This window comes from Diabrotica virgifera, chromosome 8, assembly GCF_917563875.1.
Source record: "Diabrotica virgifera virgifera chromosome 8, PGI_DIABVI_V3a".
NCBI lineage: Eukaryota > Metazoa > Arthropoda > Insecta > Coleoptera > Chrysomelidae > Diabrotica > Diabrotica virgifera.
In genome coordinates, this window is record NC_065450.1 from 102,590,828 (window position 1) to 102,616,938 (window position 26,111).

Below are 26,111 nucleotides of genomic sequence, written 5' to 3' on the forward strand. Positions count from 1 at the left end.
AGAACCTGTGACTGTGAAATTTAATCTAATGGGACCCCTTGTTTATTTACTAATTGAGTATCAATTTGCATATCAAAATGTATTTTCGTTTTTTGGTCAAACGGCTGAATTTAGAATAAAATGTTATAAGAATTTTTTGCTCTACATTGTGCTTTCTATCTATACCTTTAAGGAACGCACTATTTTCGGGGAAACCCTGTATATGATCTGTAAGTTGCATTGGTTCAAAATGATTATTTTTGAAAGGGGTTTTGTTGAAAGGCCTCGAACGAATCACTAGTCACGAGTATGTATATGCAAATTTTGAACAGCCATATCTTAACCAATTTTTGTCTTCCAGAAAATCAAAAAATTCCAAATATTTAAAAAAGCAACACCTACATTTTTTACTCTTTAAGATATTTGGTATCACTAATAATTTTTAAGTTATTTTGACAAAAGTCTTTTTTTCAAAATTAAAGATTTAAAAAAATTTACTTTAAAACCAAATTTTTCCACAAATAAGCACTTTGAACTGATGAAACTTACAAACACAAACAATACATAAAGTTACTTGTGAAGTGGTAACGATTAATTCCATTTGGGCTGTTAATTAGAGGGAGTTTTTAGAATATTTTTAACCAAAAAAAAAGGAACAACTGTATTTTGAGCGTAACCTGCTTACTCTTGCTGCTGGAAACTTTAAAAAAAAAATAAAAATAAACGTTTTCTTAAACACTTTAAGAAAGTTGTAATAAGTTTTCCCAGAAAAGTGTTTCATTTTTTTTATTTCACGTTAAAAAATTCGATTTGGAATTTGAGATATAAGAGCTTATTTTTCACTATAGTCTGTTTTTAAACAAGAGGAGTCATTCAAATTTCCCGCGCCGTACACCTTGTTTGTAATTGGTACAACCTCAGGCAATTTTACTCATATCAAATTTTGACACTATTGGCATTTCATAGGTTAGTTTATTTATTTTATCAGCAATTTTTGTATTTTCTGCGTTCTTCCTTTTATTTTTAGATTTTTAGTCAAGATTACCGTCAAAGGCCGATATGATCAACCAAAAAAGAAGATTTATCTGATGATATTTCTAGTGACTTTCTTGGGTGTGAATCTGCCATTTAGTTTACCTACTCCTCTTGGTTTTAAAACAAAGCTTAGCAATAACTCTGCTTCTACTGGGTCTACAGACCTGACACATATACCATTTTTTCACTTTTTTATAAGCTATATTTACTATTTGCTAATTTTTTTTCAATAAAGTACCTACTTTTTGAGTTATTTGCGAAAAACCGTATAAAAACGTTTTTTTTTTTTTGTTGAAAAATGAACATATGCACTCGCAAATATCTCTAAAATTATCGACTTAGTGAAAAACGCTATAAAATAGAAGTTGCTTAGAATTAGTCAGTTTATCCAATTCCGGACTTATTTGAACGTATTTGTTTTCATACCCTATAACCGACGAAACTCACCTCCAGATCAAAAGCACATATCGGCACAATATCACTTTTTTTCTTTAACATATTAGCTATAGGTACGTGTCCCAAATTTTATGTCAGACCAAGCGTTTCTTCAAAATTCTGACCAAAAACCCTAAGTAAATTAAACGAAAATATAAAATGAATTTTTCAAACAAATATTTTAAGTCGGTGTGAGAAATTTTAATTTAACAGATGAAATCAAATAAACACAATTCAACTCGTAAAATATTTAGACCCTTGCTTGGTAATCCAGCTGAACAGGTAAAGAACCTACCTTTTATGTAGTTTATAATCTGAGAGGATGGAATATTTTACCAAAATATTCCATCCTCTAAGTTTACAATAGACCTTTTCTACCTGTCCTCAAAAGATCGGTATTTTTAACTCGTGGCAACGTCGAAAAGCGGCAAAATGATGGGAAATACACATTTTTATGTGGTGGAAGTCAAAATGGTTATGAAGTGTAAAAATTTTTGTATATAATTTAAATTTTTAAAATTAAAATTTTAGAAAACTGAGAACGATACAGGGCGTTAAAAAATGCGCTCAACAAACATACACGAATTAAAATTCGAAAATGATAGTATTTCTTGGTGATGCCAAATGACTGCAACATGAAAAGATGACATAATGATAGCGGGATGTATATATATATATATATATATATATATATATATATATTTATATATATATATATATTTATATATATATATATATATATATATATATATATATATATATATATATATATATTTATATATATATATATATATATATATATATATATATATATATATATATATATATATATATATATATATACTGGGTTGGGCTAAAGAATGGAACCAAGCAAATATCTTTGAAACGAAAAGAACAATCTTTTTGAAACTTTGCATGCAAGTACAGTGACGCAAAACGCATCTGTTGCTATACTTTTTGTTACTAATTCACTTCCGGTTTCACCGGAAATACCCTTAACTTATTTATTTTAAATGGGACACCCTGTATATTTTTGCAGATTTTGAAAGAACTTATTATTTTTAATTCATACATACCAAATTTAGAAGAAAAAAATAGTTAAAAAGTGTCTGTAGATAATTTTTTGTATTAAAAATAAACGAGTACTATTGTCCATACTATAGACTAAAACTATTGTTGTATTTATTTGAATTTAGCATAGTAGGTAACTGTTACTGAACTAATTGACAGAAATAAGTTCTATTCAAAATGGTTCATTTAAGTGAAAGAGATCGCATTGAAATATTATATTGGTCATGGTGATCGTGTTAGAACTCATGACGAGGTGTGTAATATTTTTAATGAATTGAACGAAGTTATTAAACAAATATTGCAATTGATTTAGAGGAATCACCTCAAACTATCATTTTCAACATTTTAAATGATTTTTTTTTATTTTTATTATCGTTGGTCTAACGTAAATAAATTAACCTATTTTTTAACTGTAAAGAGATTTATTTCTTGTTTTAATAGTTTTTTCTTCCAAACTTGGTATTTATGAATTACAAATAAAAAGTCCTTTCAAAATCTGCAAAAATATACAGGGTGTCCCATTTAAAGTAAATAAGTTAAGGGTATTTCCGGTGAAACCGCAAGTGAACTAGTAACAAAAAGTATAGCAACAGATGCGTTTTGCGTCACTGTACTTGCATGCAAAGTTTCAAAAATATTGGTCTTTTCGTTTCAAAGATATTTGCTTGGTTCCATTCTTTAGCCCAACTCTGTATATACAAACAAGTGGTTTATTAGGGTTGCAGTCAGAAGTTTGGCCAGGATATCAAAGAAACACTCTTTTGACTTTTTGTCTAGCTTTCGGGGTTGTTTGACCCCTTTATCAAGACTCTGTAATATAAAACAAAAATGTAAGTATTTTAAAATATTACATTGTTTTAGTAAACCTACTAGTCGTTGAGATTATTAAAGAGAAGTTTGATGATGCTCAACATTTCAAATTAACACAAATATTGGAAACAGAAAACAAAGGACACAATACATTTTAAAATTTTTGAATAATTAGCAGAAATACAATAATTATTCTGTCATGTTAACCTACTGATAATGTAAGTCAAAAACTCTGACACATAGAGAACAGAAAGAAGAAACAATCAAATTAAATAGTATCAAATAAAAAAGTAATTAAGTGTTATGATTATTGTGGTTCTTTTTAAAACATCAGAGGCCCATACAAGGTGTGTTCAAATTCACTAACTGTACTTAAGAGTATGCAACTCATTATACGTCCATGTGTGTTTTGTAAAACAAACAAGTATTTTTATGTTTTGGTTTTTAGTGTTGCGCAAGTAGATAACAATATATGTTGCTAAGTTTTTCTATATCTGATTTTTTATTTATACATGAGTTGCTAGATTTTATGCAACACATTTCCACAAAAACGCGTTTACAGTGGTTTGTTTCCCTTGCCAAAATACAGGAACCCTCGAAATTGAACTCATGTTTCAATGTTATAGCATGTTCTGTTAGTGCACATGCATTTATTTTGTTAACTTTTATGTCACTACGGTGACTGATGGCTCTACTATGGAAATTACGAGATGTTTCGCCAATGTACACGTTGTTACAATTGAAACAAGGTATAGAATATACAACATTCGAAGATTCCTGCATAGTGAAGGGATCCTTAGTTTTTGTGTATAACATAGACACCGTTTTCACATTCCTTGTTGCGATTTTTAAGCCATTCACATTTTTGAAAATGTTGAATAGCTTCGGTGTCAGATCAGGAATGTAGGGCAAGGAACCAAAAGTTATTTTGGGTGGTACTACTGATGTGTTGCCTGTCAGTTGTCGGACTTCATTATTATGACAATTTCGTCCGTCAGCTGATTGACAAGAAGGAGAACCAAAAATAAGTTTGTTTAGAAGCCCTATGGGATAAGAATTTTCTAATAATATGGATCTCAGCTTTTTTAGTCCCCTATCCCTAAATTCCAGGTGCGACAATTTAGTGACTCTACTTTTTAAGGCCAAAACCAAGTTTGTTTTCATCTTAGATGGGTGTTGGGAATGAAAATTTATGAAACGGTTACTAAAACAAGGCTTGCGATACCACTCAGTCTTCAGAATGCCATCCCTGCAAGGTGTTCCAGAGAACAAAGGAGTTATCGGTTCCAGAGAACAAAGTAACTGATGTTTTAAACACTTTTAATAACCAATGTGAACACCTTAAGTTTACGGTTGAGAGGGAGGCGGATAATATGATTCCTTTTTTAGACATGCTCATTCATCATTAAAGACATCCCTAACTTGAAAATAGCCTTTAAAACATCTTTAACTTCACGATCTATATTTTCAAAGGTTAAGGACAAGAGTGACATTAGGGATTGTTCTAACGTTGTCTACCAGATTCCCTGTAACAACTGTAATTTGGTATATGTTGGACAAACCGCACGCAATTTAGGTAGTCGTTTAGTTAGTGACCGCAGTGATAGCAGATTATATCCTGAAAGATCTGCTCTTGCCGAACATGTTAATAAAGAACATCACAAAATGAATTACGAATCGGTCAGAGTTTTAGCTTCTGAATCCAACTATACTAAAAGACTGTTCTTAGAGATGGCTTTCATTTCGCAGAATTCTAATGCAATGAACAAAAGGAGTGACATAAATCAATTAAGCTCTATTTACTCATATCTATTATGTTTGGACAACTATCCTCATTTCAATGATGTCTTATCAACTGATTCATTGTAAAGTTTCCAGCTTTCAGTACATTGAAATGTAAATTATTTATAATTTTGGTTTTTAACTTCAAACAAAACTCTGGTAAATTTTTGATGTGTATTCTTAAAGTATTAGTACTACATAAGACAAAGAAAAAAGAAGAAGTGGTGTCATTTGCGTATGTCCAGGAATGACATTGACTTCTAACCTCACATTTCACACTTGCCGGCACACGTGGCATGTAAACCTTTTTAATTGTCTTTTTCTTATGTGTTAGTGTAGAAAATAATTTGTCAATTTGGTCTTTTACACCATGTATTTTTTAATATTTGACTCAATCAATGAGTGGTGCGTGAATTTGTCACCTGTGAGTATAACATCCACGGAAAGCAAATCTCAATAACGTAAGTTTTTAGACCTTTACACCTTGTACTGTATGTTTTCGAGGATGCTGTACTAACAGTAGCACTTTATTTCAGTTATTCCTGATGATGAAAATAAACATTTTCGAAAGCTTGAAACTTAGTTAAAAGAGTACACTTATTTCACCGCTGCATATCCCAATAACCTCAGAATTCCGTATATATATATATATATATATATATATATATATATATATATATATATATTTATATATATATATATATATATATATCAATCGGTTTTAAAACGTCTTGCGACGTTGTCCGATGCCTAATTTCCATGACACTCTATCATCCCATTGGCCCTCTCTAAGATCTTTTGCGCTCATCGCCTTCGTTACTCCCTCTCTCCAAGATTTCTTGGGTCTTCCTCTCTTTCTGCGGTTTGGTGGTACCCATTGCATAATTATTTTAGGGAGTCTTGAGTTATCCATCCTCTGGACGTGTCCGTACCATATCAGCTGTTTCTAGAGAGAGCTCTTTCTATGTCTGTTTTTAGAGAGCCGTCAACCCCCATTCGCTGTCTTATCTCATCATTACGTATTCTCTTTCTGCGTGACACTCCTACTGATCTTCTAAAAGCGTCCATTTCTACTGCCTCCAGTGTTCTTCTGTTGTTTTCGGTTATCCGCCAAGTTTCTGCTCCGTACAATAGACTGCTTTTAATAAGAGATTCATAGATATTGTGTTTTCTTCTTTTTCCTATTTCATGATTCCACAGTACGCTGTTTAGACAACCTATTGTTTTTCTGGATTGTGTTATTCTTCTCTTTATTTCTTCATCATCTTTCCCCGTTGTGTCAAAAACGATTCCTAGATATGTGTAATGGTAGCAGGGCATGATGGTTTCATTATTTTCTGATGTGATGTTCGATAGTTCGGTACCTATTGGCAGGTATTTTGTTTTTTCTGTATTAATTTCTAGTCCCCACTTTCTATATTCTTCTTGTAATTTCCTTGCCATGTACTCTAAATCATCTTTATCGTTTGCTATAACAACCTGGTCATCAGCAAACTGCAATGTATATAAGCAAATCTCCCCAAGGTCTACGCCCATGCCTCTGCATTTTCGTTTCCACTCTTTCAATGCTTTTGCAACATATATTTTAAATAAGGTCGGTGATACACAACACCCCTGACGTAGACCTTTATTAACCAGGAAGCTTTGCGATAATCTGTTTCCAGTTTGTATTTGTTATGTTGACCCTTCATACAAATTTCTTAAGGCTTTTATTGAGGTGACACTAATATTCGTCTGTCGTAACACGTTCCAGAGTTTGTTTACAGGAACTGTATCGTACGCCTTCTGCAAGTCAATAAACACGAGGTGGGTTTCTTGATTTGTGCTTAATTTTTTTCTATTAGTTATTTGAGGCAGAAGATATTATCAGTACAGCTTCTTCCTGTTGGAAAACCGGATTGTTCTTCTTCCTCTTGGTCTTTGTACTCCTTCTCAATTCGGTCTCTAATTATTCGTCCATACAAACGGCTGAATGTACTAGTCACTGATATCCCTCTATAGTTTTCACATTTAAGCTTATCTCCTTTCTTATGGATCGACGAAATATAAGCAATTTTCCACTCGTCGGGTGCTCGATATCTTGTGCAAATAGATACCAATCGGCTACTCGTTGTAGACAGAAACAGGAATCTTCCTCGGACCCAGGAAAATTAACTTCTCAACTCGGTCAACGATTTCGTTTCAACTTGATTCTGCTCGCAAAAGCCAACTTCACCACTTTACACTGACTTCTCACTTTTCAAAAACTGGACTGCTCTCTCCAGATATTCATTACACAGTGCCTATTTTTTCTCTCGTCAAAATCAGACTCGACACTCTCATCCCTTCCATCCATCATTTTCCACCAATCAAAAAACATCCTTTCTACCCACTACACCCATATTATCATTTCTTAAGAACCAATTTAATTTGTATACAACTTTCCATTTTGTTAAATTCTCGGAGATATCAAATTACTTTCGTTGTTTCAAAATGCTAAACAAAAAGCGTTACATTCTAAACTCAATAAATTTGTTTAGGTACCGCTTAACCTTCTTCGAATTTTTTATAAAATGTCTTATTGTCCATTGCAAAGCGAAATAAACGGTATTGTCTAATCTGACCGCACCATTGTTTAAGTCCGTTCAAAAACCCATTAAGAAAACCACCTTCTTAACGATTTCACTTTTCCGCGAAAACACTGATTACCAACTAAATTATCCTATTACAATTTTTGGTCATATACAGGGCGATGAAAATCTATAATTTCGTGGTCTCTGATATAAATTTATTTTCTAAATTTTTCCCAAAAAAAATATACAACAATATATAATATATGATACACTAAGCAGCAAAATTAACGCACCATCGTAAAAATGGGACATTTTTGATGTCTTGAATTTTCTAAACCTGTTGTCCGATTTGAGTGATTTTTTCAGTATATTATAGACTTATTCTTTTAAAATATCGATGTGTTAATGTTGTTGCTGTACAGGTAATTGTCATTGTGTACCGGGAGTAAAAATCATACGGTGTTTTTTCCTCAAAGTTCGGAGCACCCTGTGGAATATTTTAGAATATAAAAAATATTTGATTTTGAAACACTCGAAATGAGGTTTGCTATTTGACATTGATCAATATTATTCCAAATCTCGAGAGCTACTGTTTCTACTTCTTGTAGAGATCTACGAGGTGGCAAACGCTGTCGTAGTCTTCTGTCAATTATGTCCCACAATTGTTCGATTGGGTTAAGATCTGGACTATGCGGTTGCCAATTTAAAGTCCAAAGATTTACCTGTTGTAAATATTCGGTTCACTTCGTACAACGTGAGTTCTTGCACTATCGTGCATTAACAAAACTTAGCATTATTACCAATATATGGAGCCGATAGCATGGTAGCTATAAGGTTACTGCTTGAACCCACTCATCACGGTTCAAATTCCTTGTAGCAAGTTCCATTTCCACAAAATAAGAAAAAAATACGGATTTAATTGAAACTTTAAATAATAAATCTACTAATTTTCACAACAAACCAGACACTTTTTGACTGTTAACAATTTGACAACTATCAAATTGTTAGTTTGTCATAGACTACTTTAGGCTTGTTTATTAATCTAAAGAGAAAATTAGGATTTATTGATGAAAAACATGGCTAGTTGTTAACGTACCTAACTTTTTTATTATCCAATATAAGTAAATGAATCAAAAAACAAAATATTAAGAAAGTCCAAGACAGGAATTGAGTTTGAATTTTAGTGTTTTATATTTGCTAGAATATTCCACAGGGTGTTCCGAACTTTGGAAGAAAAAACGCAGTATGATTTTTACACCCGGTATACAATGACATTTACCTGTCCAGCAACAACATTATCACATCCATATTCTTTGACCAAAAGTCCCATTTTTAAGGTGGTGCGTTAATTTTGCTGCTTAGTGTATATAATATATTATACAGTACGTGAATCGTTCAGCTGGACATAGGGAATATACATTGAGAGAATTGTGGCAACTGCGCTAACCTGTGTTAGTTGAAGCTTCTGTTCGAGTACGAGTTTTTGGTGCAATAGAGCTGTTAGAACGAATAGAATGAGTGAGTTTTGAAGCAAGGCTGTCCATAAATAAATCAAAAACAAAGTTTATGATTAGTGAGTCAATAATTTTACTTAAAATATTTTTTATTTAAAAACTAATTTCCAAACTAAACAGTTTTCCCATCCCCTTAGGCCAAAAATATTTAGTTACTATATTGTCATATTTTGACGTTTATTTGTGTAAGTCGAAATGATTTGTCAATTTTGAGGTTAATGCCCCTTAATGCTAACAACCATATTGTCATCGAGAGAGCTCAGTTGCCACAATTATCTCAATATAATAAATTGTATCTATTTATGTATGTAAATATATACAATGTATTTTCCCTATGTCCAGCTGAACGATTTACGTAGAGTATAATATGTAATATATAATATATAATGTATAAAATATAATGTATAAAATATAATATATAATATATAATATATAATATATAATATACAATATATAATATATTATATAATATATAATGTATAAAATATAAAATATAATATATAATATATAATATATAATATATATTATATAATATATAATATATAATATATACTGGAATTTGAGATTTGCAGTAGTTGCAGAATAAATAATAACATACTCATTTCATTTTTGTCCTAATACAACTAGGAGGAGTATGGCTAGTATTATTGAAATATACTTGACTGTGAATAAGAGGTCTAGTGATGGTATTGATGAGGTCATAATGTGTATTCTAGATGAATATAACAAAATACTAGTTCACGAAATAAATGTCAAATGGTAAAATACGTAAAGGTGGTAGAAACAGTACTTTAATAGTTTATTCAATGAAGAATTTTAAAGAAAACTATTAAAAAAAAAAGAATAACCATTTTCAATTTCTTAGCATCCGAATGGCTTGCAAATTGTAGAAGCCTCGGAGGTGTAATCAGAGAAGGTTCCCATTGTTTTCATTGTGGTGGGGTGTAGAATAGCATTATGTTGTTTTATATGCCATTAGAGTGAAAACTTAGTCTTTTTGCTAGCAGTTGCCGCTAGGGCATCTATGCCATTTCGTTCGTTGCAATTCGGGACTGCATGCTGGGGTTTGTTTTGGTTGGATCAGGGAGAGCAGCATATGTGCCTCCTGATGAGAGACTAATAAGTTTCGAAACCGGTAGGGGTGCTTGCAGCACTCTCTGATTGGACTAGAATATGGTTCGGCTGTGTTTTCGTTTTGCAACGAAATTGAAAATGGTTATTCATTTTTGATTTACATTTACTCTGTGTGGAGTATGAAGGGAACCATTCTCGTTGGAACTTTACCGCGCTGAGCAGATGGGACGTGAATTGTAAATTGTAGAATTCCCTCATCTTCCTTAGTCTCAGCATCCGTATGGTTTGTAAATTGTAGAAGCCTTGGAGATGTAACCAGAGAAGGTTTCCATTGTTTTCATTCTGGTGGGGTGTAGAATAGCATTATGTTGTTTTATATGCCATTAGAGTGAAAACTTAGTCTTTTTAAAACTATTATAGTTTAAACTAATTTTTATTTAACAGAGACTTTAACAGTATGGTCATCAAAAATACGACCGAAGAAATTATTTAAGCACACTAAAAAATAAAGAACCTAAGGTAAATCACCTGTTAGGCACTTTGTTCCTGTCTCACCTGTCTATCTGTCCACACTTCCCCTAGGATATTGTGGACCCGATAATTCTAATAGACTACTCTTCCGGGATTTGTTCATCATTTCGAGTTCTTGCTATTATTTTATGTAGGTATTTTTCCGTATTGTATTCCGTACTTCGTCAATAGAAGGAGTTTCTAATGGTGTATTGTTTCTTGCTTCTGGAGGTGGTACTTATATTTTCATCTTCAACTTCGGTGAAAACTTGCTGTTTATAATGGTACACCCACCCATCTAATCCGTCCTCTTTTATACTGAGTATATTATGTCCTTCCTTATTTTCTTGTTTGATTTTGCCTTTTTAATATCTTGTTCTTCCAATATTCTATTTTCAAAAGCTCGTTCTTCGTTATTTCCTTCTGTGTAAGCATTTATATTCTCTTCTTCTAGTTTTTAGTTTGTTCTGAATACTAAAAGAAATTGAGAATAAACACTAGAACTCTAGAACAGTGGAGAGAAGCTCTTAGGGAAAAAGGTTTAAAGCTTAATAGTAGGACACAAATAGATGGAAGTACATTTAAAGGTGGAGTTACTACAAATAAAATGATAACTTTAAATGGTGAATTGATTGTAAAAAGTAATAGTACCTATTAAATATATAAGATCCGTATTGTAAAGTATGTAATGGGAAAATGGATGGATATGCATGTAGTAGAATTAGGCTGGGATGGATGAAGTAAAGGGAAGCGAGTGGTGTATTGTGTAACAGAAAGATTTCAATGAAACCCAAAAAAAGTATATAAAACTGACATAAGCTCAGCTGTGATGTATGGAACTGAATGTTGGGCAGTGAAATATTAAGAAGAATAATGAATGCCTGTGACGGAAATATGAGTGCTTAGATGGACGAGCGAAGTGACAAAAGGAATAAACTTAATAATGAGTATGTTAGAGGACGTCTAGGGATAGCACCAATTGATGCCAAATGGAAAGAGCATAGAGCATAACATGTTCAACGTCGAGACGTTAATCATCCATTATAAAGAATTTCTGAATTCCTAGTTTCTGAAAAGAGTAGGCTAGGAAGACCAAAAAAAAAACGTTTACCAACGTGGCGCAAGCGAGAGCGCTCACCATCGTAGCAACCAAATGGCGTAACAATGGAGTACAGTGGTGTCCCAGTGGCAGGTAGAATTGCTAAACCTGTATAAACATATGTAATCGAACGTATCGAAAATTACTACATATGTTTATACAAGTTTAGCAATTCTACCTTCCACTGGTACACCACACCAATGGCGCGCCATTGTCACGCCATTTGGTTGCCACGTTGGTGAGCGCTCTCGCTAGACAAGACATATCGGTAAAGAGAATTTATATTGATAAGAGTCAGAAGAGTGCCAAACGTGTGGAGAAATATGATTATAGAAGACGACTCCACTTAAGGATGGAGATTGGATACAAAGGGAACTGTGACAATGATTTATTTAATTTTTTTATAGTAGTAAGTTATGTTTAAATATCTGACTTTGATTATATTATAAATATGTATAAATTCATTAATAAATACTGAAACAAACTACACTCACCGGCACAAAATTCCGCCACCAAAAATTTTTGATTAAGTTTGACAATTCATAACTTTATTATTTGTGCTCGGATTTTCAAGACTCTTGTACCAGTTTGTAGGTACATATATTGATATCGTTTGTTATTATTGCGGTATATAACACAAAAATTTTGCTTGCATACAGGAATGAATGGAAGCGTGGTATTTTCTCCTAACTTTAAAAAATTCTGTGGAAAAATGGAAGAGCTGATTTTGTTTCATAGTCCTGTCATATTATCCTGGAGGCATCACTAAAATTTCGATTTTCGAATTATCCGAATATCTCTTTTCTTGGAAGAGCTGTACCATTTTTTGTAGATAAAAACACTGATGGACTCATAAAATAGAGGTTGGATTGATAAGATTAGAATGGCCCGCATGCAGCCCAGATCTCAATCCTACTGAGCATTTATGGGATGAATTAAAAATTTGCCGTCATCCTAGGCCTCCAGAAATTTTGGTACAGTTACGGCCCTGGTACAGGAATATCGGGCTATTCCCCAGGCACGGATAACACATCTTTATTCGATGCCAAACAGATTGCGAGCAGTCGTTGCTGCAAGAGGTGGACATACCCGCTATCGAGTTGTTTTGTTTTGTTGTTAGTTTTGTTTTGTTTTGTTAATTTTAGTGCGTTTGATATTTCTAATTAAAAGAAAAACCTTCAAAGCAGTGTTTTTATTTACAGTTCTTACAATAAAATTGATATTGGGATAATTCAAAAAACAAAAACTTAGTGATTCCTCCAGGATAATACAAAAGGAGTATGGAATAATATCAGCCCTCCAACTGTTCCACAGAATTTTTTAAAGTCAGGAAAAAATACAGCGCTTTACTCACCCCCGTATAATGCCATCTAAGCAAAAAATGTTTGTTACCGGAATAATACCAAACGATATCAATACATGTACCTACAAACTGATGCAAGAATCTTGATACTCGGAGTGGAGTACAACTAAGAAAGTTATAGATTGTCAAACATTATCAAAAATTTTGGGTGGCGGAATTTTGTGCCGGTGAGTGTATATTATAATATATTATTAAAGATTAATTTTAACTTCCAATCAAAAATTGTCTTCCCAATAGATCGTATCAAGTTGATTACTAGACTGAGCAGAATCTCAGTCACCCCATGACCTGTCTATCTCATTGCCATCGGTGCCCACAATACTAATTTCTATTTATTTCATCTTTGTCAAGTTATGATGTTATTATTTTCTCATTGATTGATTTCGTGCTTACTCGCAGTGTTTTGTATGGTTCTGGGCTCTTATTTAATTTTCACTTCCTTTTCTTTTATTCAGTAAGTTCTGAATGTTAAACAAAAGAGTTAGGCAGTGCCGGATTAAGGGGGGCTATGGGACTATTAGCCCCCGGCGGTAAATTTTGAGAGGCGGTACGTCGCTCCCATTATGTTATAATTCTATATGTGGATATTTCAAATTTATGGGGTTAATTTTCTGAAATAGCATGGTAATAAAAAATCGTCTCGTCACGGATAAGATCCATGCCTGCGGTACTAGGTCGCAAAACAAAAACATGTTTCATGTTTCCAGGAAATCGGCCAGCGCCACTGCGCCTGGCGGCAGCGTGTCCGTCTCCAACACGCCATGTTGTCAGTCGTGTTAGCGCAGTTTTCAAGACTAGTCTCAAATTTTACTTATTTATTAGTAAAGTGTTTTCGTGACATTTCTAAAAAATGACAGGAAACGAAGGAAGTGCATTTTGGAAACGACAAAAGTTAGAAAAAGAACAAAAAAAAATGTGTGTGTGTACTTTGTATGCACGTAAGTAGTTATACTTCTATTATACATTATTATGTATAATTTCAACGAAATAAATATACTTAACAGTTTATTTATATTTTATTTAAATATTAAACTAACTTTCTTACGTACCACATTCAAAAAAAATTTATTAAAACAATACCAAACATTAAAAAAAAAAGAATATGAATCGTCCGGTATTTATACCCGGGACCTCTCGATCTCTGGTCCAATGCCCTACCAACCATGCTATCAAACCCCGTCTACGTGACGTCTCGGATATAATTACACATCACGGTGACAAATAGATCAAGTGAAGTATAAAAATAAAATCAATGGGAAAATCCCTGTAGCTGGCTGTATACCATAATTAAAAATCATATATATATATATATATATATATATATATATATATATATATATATATATATATATATATATATATATATATATATATATATAAAGGGTTGTCTACAGCTAATGCCGTTTACCTTCCGTCAGCCAGGACTTCCATTTTTTCGATCTTCCCAGTCTCCGTCTTCCCAAATTAAAAATCATACAAAAGTAAAAACTTCGTTTGTATAATGGTATAAAAAAGTTTTATTAAAAAAACATTAAAAGTCATCCAAAAGGATTTGCAAAACGTTTTCAATCTGGATCAGATCATCCTCAGTGCGTTCTGCTTAGTACATGAAACTAGCAACTTTTTGAAATAGGTTATATCGAGAATTATGGTTTACATAATAATTATATGATATTTATAGCGACTTCAAGTCGATGTTAAAAGATTAAATGCGTTAGGAGTGCTCAAAGCGCAACATGGTTCCCTGCTCGATAAGAACTTGTGGTTCTTGCCAGTTAAATGTTGGTCTGTGTCCATTGAACTGGCAAGAACCACAAGTTCTTATCGAGCAGGGAACCATGTTGCACTTTGAGCACTCCTAACACATTTAATCTTCTAACATCGACTTGGAGTCGCTATAAATATTATATAATTCTCGATGCAACCTATTTCAAAAAGTTGCTAGTTTCATGTACTAAGCAGAACGTACTGAGGATAATCTGATCCAGATTGAAAACGTTTTGCAAATCCTTTTGGATGACTTTTAATGTTTTTTTAATAAAACTTTTTTATACCATTATACAAACGAAGTTTTTACTTCTGTATGAAGTATAAAAATGTTATAATAGATATTTGATTATTTTACTCCCGAGGAAGGCAAATCCAATGTCACAAAATTATAATAAATAATACGTTTACTAAAATCACTAATATATCTTTTTAATGACTTATTTGCGCTGATACATACATAACTTGAAAGATTAGCAACGAACTACATACTGTCTGTGTGCACATGCGCCCAGTATTAAAAAAACCCCAAGATTCAGCTTTTTTTTGCCAAATCCAGGCAAGATAGTATACCAACGAGCACTTCTTTTCAAGACGATCCAATTGCAACAGTTTCCGATGTTTAAGAAGGTAGGTTTATTTGACTGTTTTAGTTACTTTCTTAATAAAATAAAATTTGCAGCAGAATCTTCATTACGTCGAGATGATTCATCCACAGCAAATTCAGACCCACACAGAAAAGAGTTCTCCTGAACGTCAAATTCTAGTCGAAAGTGGTGTTAATCGAGTTGATTTACAAGATCCAAAATTCTGGCCAAGAAATTGTGTAGATGAAGTTCTGAAAGAATTCAAAACACAGAATCTTAATTCTTTAGACTTTGAATCTTCAAAAAGAAAAATAGGAGAACAAGTACTGTACTAAATCACTATTCCATAAAGTTTTAAAGAATGGTGAAAAAATTCGACGTGACTAGTTAGTTTATTCCAAAAGCATAGGCTATTTACTTTGCTTATACATATTGTCGACTCTTTTCAAGCGAAAATTGCACTTTTCCTTTTTTACTGGATTCGACGACTGGAAAATGGCTAAAGAAAAATGTGACAGTCATGAAAGGTCAGTCGTTCATTTAGAACATCTTAAAAATTTTCATTGAGTATGAGAAAGACCGATGATTCTCTGCGGCAACAGATTGAACATGAAACCACATATTGGCGAAACATATTACAAAGAGTCGTTAGTGTCATAAAATTCTTAGCTATAAGATATATAATTCTTAGTAGGGGACTCCCTTTTAGAGGAACCGACGAAAAATTTGGTTCTACTAGCAATGGCAATTACCTTGGATTACTAGACTTGTTGGCGGTATATTGAAAAGGATATCTTTTAAAAGAATATATTGAAAAATATGATTCAAAAGGCTTCACAATTATTTGAGAAATACGATGACGGAAGAAACATTAAATTCGTTCGCTGTTTTAAAATGATCTGCTTACAAAATTAGATTTTAATAAAATCATCGACCTGTTTGCAAGTAGGACGTGCAGGAAAATTTGTTTGTAAATAATTATGTTAATTTACTTTATAAGTTGTGAGTTTGTGTCTTTGTGGCTTTTTTGTATATTTGTAATAAATTACCTAATAATATTAAAATAGCTTTAATGAATTGTTAACCTATACCTACTGGAGAGTGGCGGTATAGTATGACTTAGCCCCCGGCGGTCCATGAACTAAATCCGGCACTGGAGTTAGGTGTTGTTTTTAATTTTGTATGAAAGATCTTTATATTATGTGTTCTTTATTAAGATCAGAAGATGTGTTGTTTATATAAATAAATATCCTAACCCTTTCCAAAATATTTATTCTGATGTAGCCACCACTCCATAGTTATTTAGAAGATATATCGTCTTCCATTTTCTATTTATAACAATTTCAAGATTAAAATTCATCGTTTGTTGCTTTTATTAACAAATGTAATAACGTTAATTATTTGTTATATTAACCTATTATTCTTTTATTACAGATTAAAAATGGAAACAGTTATTCGGGAGGGTGCTTTAAAATTGCTGGCAAATGAAAGTACCTGTGATGTCATTCTCAGTTGCCAAGGACGTCGTTTGATGGCTCACAAATTGATATTATCGATTGTGAGTCCTGTTTTTCGGGTAAAGATTTGAATTGGTTATTGGTAGTGCTAGAAATTTATCAATAATTTATTTATTTTATTTTATGCTATTTTTATGCTATTTTTTTAGATGAGAGAGGTTAGACCATTTTTATAAGAGTTTGAAGTTATTTTTTCAAATTTATGTTTTACGAATGTATTAACGTAATAAATTTAATCGAATGATTCTTCATCATTGATGAAGTTCTAATTCTTCATCATTGATGAAGCTCTAGTTTAACCTTGACTTTCTTTAGTATTATTTCGCCAGTCTTTTATGTTGATCGCTAACCGTTTTCAGTTTACTGCACCAATCTTCCTCGCCTCTTTGTCCATACCATCTCTTGACACATGACCAACTCATCCAAGCGTACTTATTTTTTAAGTTATTATATCCCTGCTACTTACATTTCGTTACTTCTCGTAAAGCTGTAAATTATATCGCTTTCTTTAAATAATATTTTTACATATTATACAATAGGTACAATATAACATTGTACATATTGTACAATAGGTACAATAAAACAAACAAAACTAATCCCATAGCAATCCATAGAGGCGTAAGACAATGAGATGTAATATCCCCAACTCTTCACCTTAGTTCTGGAAGACGTCTTTAAAGAACTGGATGGGAAGTAGGGTGGAACGAAAAAAGTCAAAAAAATAAAAGAAAAGAAAAATTCTTGTGGCTATCGTTTAAAAGTTGTGTCAGGTGATGAAAACAATTGGTGCGAGAGCATTTTGAAATAAAAAAATTCCATATTGGATTTGAAAAATGAAAAAACAAAAAAATTATTTTTGTCAAAAAAATCAATAAGGCTCTGATCAAATTTCAATGATCGTGTTTTACCAACTAAGTGTGACATTCTAAAGTGCTTTCTCTTTATTCGTAATGAACTTAAGTTGACAAATAATAATAGAGATCCATCTATCGCCGACGTCTTGAATGCCGTTGCAACGAAAGTAGAACAAATATGAATAAAAGCTTCTATTCCAACATTATCGCATAAGTACATTCAAGATATGATTAAAAATATTTATACAGAGTATCAAAATCTTAAGCGATAGGTACACAACAACTCAGCAAGCATCTGATTCATAAATATAAAAGATTTGCCAGTTTCAAAAGGAGTGTAAAAAGTTATTGAATATCGCGGCTTGCAAGTGCAACATGACTGGAACTGTGTGTGTGTACTTGTGATGAAATCAAGAAAGTACCACAAAATGAGCGAATTTTTCTTCAAGATCAACGATCCTGTCGAAAAATGGCAATTGGACCAGTGGATATTGCAGCATCTGTAGCAATAAGGAAGAAAATGGAAAGAACCATGAAGGCAAAGGCAAGTTCTCAAAAATATAATACTGACGAAATTGTTCTTAAAGCATGTACCGTAGATTCCTCTAATCCTTCAATAAGTAGCAGCTTGTCTGACTCAAATTCTTCTGATGCAGATGATCATGAAGAAGAATTCATTGCTCCTTTGTCAACAGTTACAGTCCAACCATCTACGTCACAAATACTGCGACACTTCACTTCAATGGCTAGTATGCTTATTTCATTGCAATGAGCTACCTCTACGCCATTTAATTCAACAGTCAGATGGACGGACCAGTGGACCACTTAATTTTTCAGGGCCAATAAGGAAACTTCTGGAACGCTGTGAAGAGAAGGCTGTTGTAGATTTTGCCGCAATAGAAAAAAACCTAGCAATATTATTAGAAACAACAGACCTTAGTACCGATCAGAAGTACTTATACCAAATCAGTCAAGCAGTTGCTGCGGGAAAATGTCCTAATGATTTGAGCCTTAAAAAAATCTGGAAAAATATCACACGTAAGATGGCTGACAGTTGATAATCGGTTGCTTCGATTGTATGTTGGAACTGAATGTCCCAGCCCCCAATTAATTATGTTAGGAAGTTTCATCCAAAAAGTGTATGCACCAATTTGGTTTTATATAAAACTGTATTCTAGCTGTTCTGATGGTTCAAAACATTTATGGCGAATGATTCATTATTCACGATTTCTACCAGTTGACCAAAGAAAAATTGTCGATGCCTTTATCCAAAGGAATGCTTATTTTGCCCATCCCGAAAATGTATTAATCGGTATGATGAAAGATGAACGAAAACATATACGGGATCTAGGACTACGCAGAGTGCCGAAAGCTAGAGAAAGTCAGAAAGAAAAAAAGATCCGATGATTCAAAATACCAACATTAAATTTTAGTGCTGCAGATTATAATGACTTAATTTCTGTTTCTGGATTCAAAGTTACGGCTCCTCCTTTGCTAAAACATATTTCCAATGAAGATGTAAGGGATATGAATGATTTTGGGAATTACAGCAACATAGAGATCTTAAACTGCCCTTGTCATACAAAATCCGTGAGAAGAACTGTTAAGTTAGTAACTGAAGCATCAGCTGCTGTTTGTGGACCAGAATCAACGGATGGCTTTATTCGTTCAAGTTTGCAGTCTAGAAATATGCCGTTTTTTAACACAAAATCAGACTACCAATCTTAAAATGTATATTGTATCACAAAACAATTATTTAGATTCAAAGAACTGATAAAATAAATAAATTTTTAAAATTTTGTTTTTTGTTGTTATTCCCAAAAATTTAAATTTAATATGGAACTTGAAGATAGGGTCTAATACAAAAAAGATTTCTTACAGTTTTATTATACATCAAATCACAACTTTTTCGCACTAGCCCAATAAAAAATAATGACTTCGAATTTTTCGTTCCACCCTAATGGGAAGATATGGGTATCAACATAAACGGAAAGAAACTCAATCACCTCAGATATTACGATGATGTTGTTCGTATGACAACCAACCAAGAAGTCTATCCACAACATTGACTTAACTAGCACAAGCACCAGAGAAGATAGGATTAAAAATAATGAACATGAAAAACAAACATCATGACAAATACAAATGACAGCAAAAAATAAATAACGTAAATATTGAGGTTGTTGACGAATATAATATATACCTGGGTCAAATAATCAAAGCTAATAAAGAGAACCAAACAATTGAAGTACACAGAAGAATCAGATTGGCGTGGGCAGCGTTTGGAAAGTATACAATAGTACCTAAAACCGTGTATTCCATCAGTGCATCCTTCCTCTTCTCACGTATGGCTCAGAAACATGGACATTAACAAAGACCAATATAAACAAAATAGAAATAATAATAATCAAACAAAGGGATAAGAGAGAAAACAAAAGTAAAAAATGTAACTGAACATATAACAGGGTTAAAGTGGAGATTTGCTGGCCACAATGCAAGACAGGAAGTCAAAAGATGGAATGTTGAAATACAAAACTGGAGACCGTTGACAGGAAGAAGAGGAAGAGGAAGACCCCAGATGCGATGGAAGGACGATATTGTGAAAGCTGCAGGAAACGATATTGTAACTCACTGAAAAAGCGCAGTCAAGAACAGACAGATATGGAAAGATTTGGGGAAGGCCTATGTCCAAAGTTGACAGAAATGGGATAAAGAAGAAGAAGAAGACGAAGAAGTACAATAGGTACAATTGTACCTACTCTTCTTAGTATCTCTCTTTTAAAGACGACCAGACGGTTTTCATATGTTTTGGAGATTCACTTTATGTCTGACTCAGGGAATAAGTATTCTATATATTTTATGTATTATACCCTCGGAGATCCGTGGAAAAAATTTACACCCAAAATAACAAAATTCATTTTGGCAACACTGTGTAAATGTTGATAGTAACATATCCTTTTTAAGATAAACACAACTGTAATTTAGTCCAAACAAATTAATATATTTTTTTGCCACCAAAAATGACATTTTTTAACCAAATAATGTTTCAAATATGATGTGCAAAATAATTTTTAATTGGGTTCTGCTAATGGGCTTGCTCTTTTTGTCATTAAAGTAAAAAAAACTTCAAATTTCACTCATTAAATCATTATTGTCCGGTTATCGTCTTAATTATTTTAACTGTACTAATATCCGTCGAGTAATTCTGAATGATTAATAGGTTGTTAAAACATTTTATCTGTAGCGGCTTCTGGAATATCTTAAAAATATCGAATTTCATTGATAAAATGCACGGATCTACCCCAAAATCCCGACAGCCAAAATCCAGACAGCCGCAATCCCGACGGCCAAAATCTCGACACGCCAGAATCCCGACAGGCCAAAATCCCGACAGGCCAGAATCCCGTTTGATAAGTTTCTTTTAACATATAAATACATTTATTTCTTGTTTTTTATTTATGGCCATGTGTTTTTTATTTTTTGTTACTAAACAAAAGTATTTTGTATTAAAAGTATTAAACAAAAGTCGGAATTTTTACTTATGCGAGGATTGTTGCATGTCGCGATTTTGACCTGTAGGGATTCTGGCGTGTCGGGATTCTGGCGTGTCCGGTGTTTTGGCCGTCGGGATTTTGGCTGTCGGGATTTTGGGCGGCACCGAAAATGCACATATCCCACCGATCTTCGCTTCGACCATACAGGGTTATTCACTATATTTTGACCGGAATGGGACGTTTCGTCGCCGCCGGTTCATCGCCGCCGTTTCGATGCCGCCGGTTCATCTCCGCCGTTTCGATGCCGCCGGTTCATCGCCAGTCCATTTCATCGCCGGCCGTTTCATCGCCGGTCGTTTCAATCGCCAGTTAGTCAGTTGATCTTGTATTATGGGAGATGACACGACACGACGTTAAATTCAGTTCAAAACTTATGACAAATAAATAGATAAAAAATATTATTATATTAATTTACTGTTCTATTTCTACTTCCCCTAAATTTGACACTAAACAGTATTAAATTTGTAGTGTTAAATTATATTTTATATTATAAAAGTTTAAAAGTCTATTAAAAGATTAAGTATAGCAACGGGAATGGTCATATCTCGCATTTACTAGAATTCCTAATTAATACTAAAAATAAATAATAAATGTAACTGTCGAAAATTCGGAAATATATCAGTTAGCGATTAACTGACTGGCGATGAACCGGTGGCATCGAAACCGCCGGCGATGAATCCGCCGGCGATGAACTGGCGGCATCGAAACGGCGGCGATGAACTGGCGGCGATGAAACGTCCTAGACCCTATTTTGACCCCCCTGTAAACTGCTTCATTTACAGAATTAGAAAATTATGTTGAATACAAAAGTTATTTGATTTTTAAATTATAATTTTTTGACATATATATCATACTAGTGACGTCATCCATCTGAGCGTGATGACGTAATCGACTATTTTTTTAAATGAGAATAGGGGTCGTGTGATACCTCATTCGAAAGGTTATTGAATTCTCTATTCAGTAATATAAACATTAAGATCATTATTTATACAGGGTGTCCAAAAAACATTTTTGTTTTAATTAAATTAATTGACAAAAAAGAAGAGTATATGTAATTTATTTAATTCAAAATACATTTTACTGCTGTCAGAAAACAGAAATAAATGTTGATTAAACAAATAAACATTACTTTTTAGTCTAAGAGCTAGAGGCGAGAAATCATCGTCATAAGTAATATGGAGTTTGGCATGCGAAATGTGTCTATTGTATGTTGATAATTATGACCCCTTTCAGGCTGACACCTCAGTGGATACAGGGAGTAGCAATAAGGGATGAAAGGGGAAAGTTAACGCAGTCATTAAAGGTTTTCACCTCCTATTTTGTTAAACCTCCATCGATTTACATGAAAATTGGCGAGTAGTTAGAGCATATCTCAAGAAATAAAACTGATATGGTGCCAACGTGCGCTTTTACCCTGGGGGTGGATGCCACCCCTTCTTAGAGGTGAAAACTATTTTATTAAAAATAACCCCACTAATCGATAGAGCGACAAATTTTAAGCAACATTTATTACCTCTAATTATTAAAATAAATCAATACTTTTTGAGTTATTAAAGATCAAAGATTTGAATTTTTCGTGAAATAAATGCATGATGTAAAGCGGTTTTTCGTAAATAATTCAAAAACTGTAAGTTTTATCAAAATAGTTATGAATACCAAAATTGAAGATAATAAAAAAAAAGAGATTTCTTATTCGAAAAACCTTTGAGAATTAATAAAAAGTGAGTTATAGGTGATGGAATGTATATTTTTTTCGGCTAGTACCCAAATCTATGTATTCAAGCTCAAATAACGGGAAAACGGTGCATTTTATAAAATATATTTATTGAACACTTGTCAAAGTACTTAGAAATATGTATCAAATGAGCTCCCGGAAAAGTTGATACCATTCAACATTACGCTACAAACATTTTTCAAAGATTAGGCTCCAAAAATTTGGAGCTTATTATATTATTTATATGTATAAGTTTTTAAAATTGTTTTAAGACATTTATATAAAATATATCAAAAATGTATTTGAATATTATGTCAAATGTGCCAATTATTGGACACCCTCAGTTTCTGTACATATTCAGTTTATACAGGGGCGGTTCTAGACCAAAACAAGTGGGGGGCAAGGGAACACAACCGGTGAATAAACAAGATAACGTGCCTTTTTAACGAAAATTATAGTACAAAAGTACTGTAAAAACTGAAGGGGGCAGCTGCCCCTCTGCTCCTGGCTAGAACCGCCACTAAGTTTATATCGATAGAAAAAATTCAATTAAATATCGAAATAATATAAAAATAATATTTTAGTAACATACATTTAATTAATAATAATATGTTCTTTTTATCATTCGTAACTTCACGCATGTGCTCTTAAATTGACGCTATTGTATAGGTACTTGCTACTGTCATTTCGGAGTCGGCGTTTGTATTGAATATATCCATCTCCATCTGAGCTATATCAACATCTTTTACGAGCACGATACATTACAAGTATTTGGTTGAACGCCTATAAAAAAAATCCAACAGATCTGGTTATTGACAAAATGGTTGGGAACTTGCTGAAGATAACACATATAAATTCAAATGGTTTGAAGGGCCTCAAATGCCAGAGATTGTTAGAGATATTATTTTTGAGAATGAAACAGACGATGAGATGGATGATGAGCAAGCTGATGATGACATTCATAATAGCGAAAGTGATGAAAATAATTATGATAGCGATTTTAGTGAATGTGGCAGCGAAAGTGAAAAATAAATAGTATTTTCAACGAAAATTTTGATTTCGTTTATAAATTCGCAAAGTCCGTTCGTTCGTTCCTGCGTTGCCGCCCCTGCAATATCTGGAGCTTATGTACCGATGTCAATGTAGTTTTGTCTCCTGAATCCAAATCCGAAAACGGCATTTCGATATCTCAAACCATATCTTCGAGATAACCGACCTCAAAAACAAGTTGCATCTCGGGACAGCAATTTATGATTTTTTAGCAATTTAAGATAGCGAGATAATTCTACAATGGAGACACTGTACGTAAAAATGTTAATTAAAATTTCATATTATTTCAAAAATATATTACTTCATATAAACTGTAAAAGAATTGAAATATGAAATAAATAAATATTACTTATTAATTTTAATGTAAGTAATGTTAAATGGCAGGTTACAAATTTTTGGTGCTGTCTACCCAATGATTTATGTATTATGTATATTATATTGTATAACATACAGTGTGTCTACTTAAGTTGGACACATATATTACGGGACACTTTTTTATTTTTAATTTTACGGAATAAAGTTATAATTCGTAAAAAGTTCTGCATCGTCTAAAACCTACGATTCAATCATCAGAGAGCAAATTTTATTTATATTATAGGAGGTATTTTAAAAAATATGAATTTCGCTCAAGATTAAAGTACCTTTTTTCACACTGTTGTAAATTATTGTTACTACGAAAAATGGTTTGAAATTAAAAACTGTGTTCTAATATATGCAATAGTTGTTTTTATTATAATTAAATAATTAATAATTATTATAATAATGTAACTATTATCTACATTCTTCTAATAAAAAGAAAATATTTAATTTTTTTCTCAAATTAGAGATACCTACCAATCATAATTTTCATTTATAACTCTTTTATTATTAATTTTACGAACAAAAATTATTCTTCATAAAAAGATCTGCACGGTCTAAAATCCAAGACGCAATCAAACATAAGATTATATAAAATTGTATCGATTCTAGTCGATGTGTAAAAAATATGAATTTCGCTCAAGAAATTCGCTCAGTAAAGTGCCTGTATAGCTCACAATATTTAAATAGTAGGATATAATTGCACATTAAACATAATTTTTAATTCTAAACAACTTTTCATAATAGCAATTTTCCATATTAGGAATTTAAATACATAAGAAACAAAGTTTTCGTTATAATAATGCTCGCATTTTTAACTTGTTAGATTTAAATTGTAATAAAACGAACTTGATAATAAATTATAATCCTAACTTCATTCCCGAAGTTCCTTTAAAAATTATTCTGTTAACAAATTTCAAATAGCGTATGTTTTAATTTTCACTTTTTCCTAAAAACTCGAAAGGGTTCTCTTATTTTCATCATCACTTGCTTAGCTTTGATGTTATAAACTTCATCTGGAGCTCACTTGATAGGTATTCTTGAGTACTTTGACAAGTGTTCAGTGAATATATTTTATAAAATGCACCGTTTTCTAGTTATTTGAGCTTGAATACTTAGATTTGGGAATTAGCCGAAAAAAATATACATTCCATCACCTATAACTCACTTTTTATTAATTCTAAAAGGTTTTTCGAATAATAAATCTCTTTTATTTTTTATTATCTTCAATTTTGGTAATCATAACTATTTTGATAAAATTTACAGTTTTTGAATTATTCACGAAAAACCGCTTTACATCGTGCATTTATTTCACGAAAAATGTAAATCTTTGATCTTTAATAACTCAAAAAGTATTGATTTATTTTAATAATTAGAAGTAACAAATTTTGCTTAAAATTTGTCCCTCTATCGATTAGTGGGGTTATTTTTAATAAAATAGTTTTCATCCCCGAGAAGGGGTGGCATCCACCCCCAGGGTAAAAGCG

At 32.5% G+C, this 26,111-nt stretch overlaps 1 protein-coding gene across 1 annotated transcript in view; it reads left to right on the top strand.

The window, feature by feature from the left end:
• LOC114333307 (zinc finger protein 782-like) overlaps positions 1-26,111 on the top strand; it is a 476,554-nt gene that overhangs the window by 236,116 nt on the left and 214,327 nt on the right. Inside the window, exon 2 of the mRNA XM_028283167.2 lies at positions 17,013-17,154. Coding sequence (XP_028138968.1) covers positions 17,020-17,154 — 135 coding nt within the window. The 5' untranslated portion in view covers positions 17,013-17,019. The remainder of the gene's footprint in view (positions 1-17,012; positions 17,155-26,111) is intronic.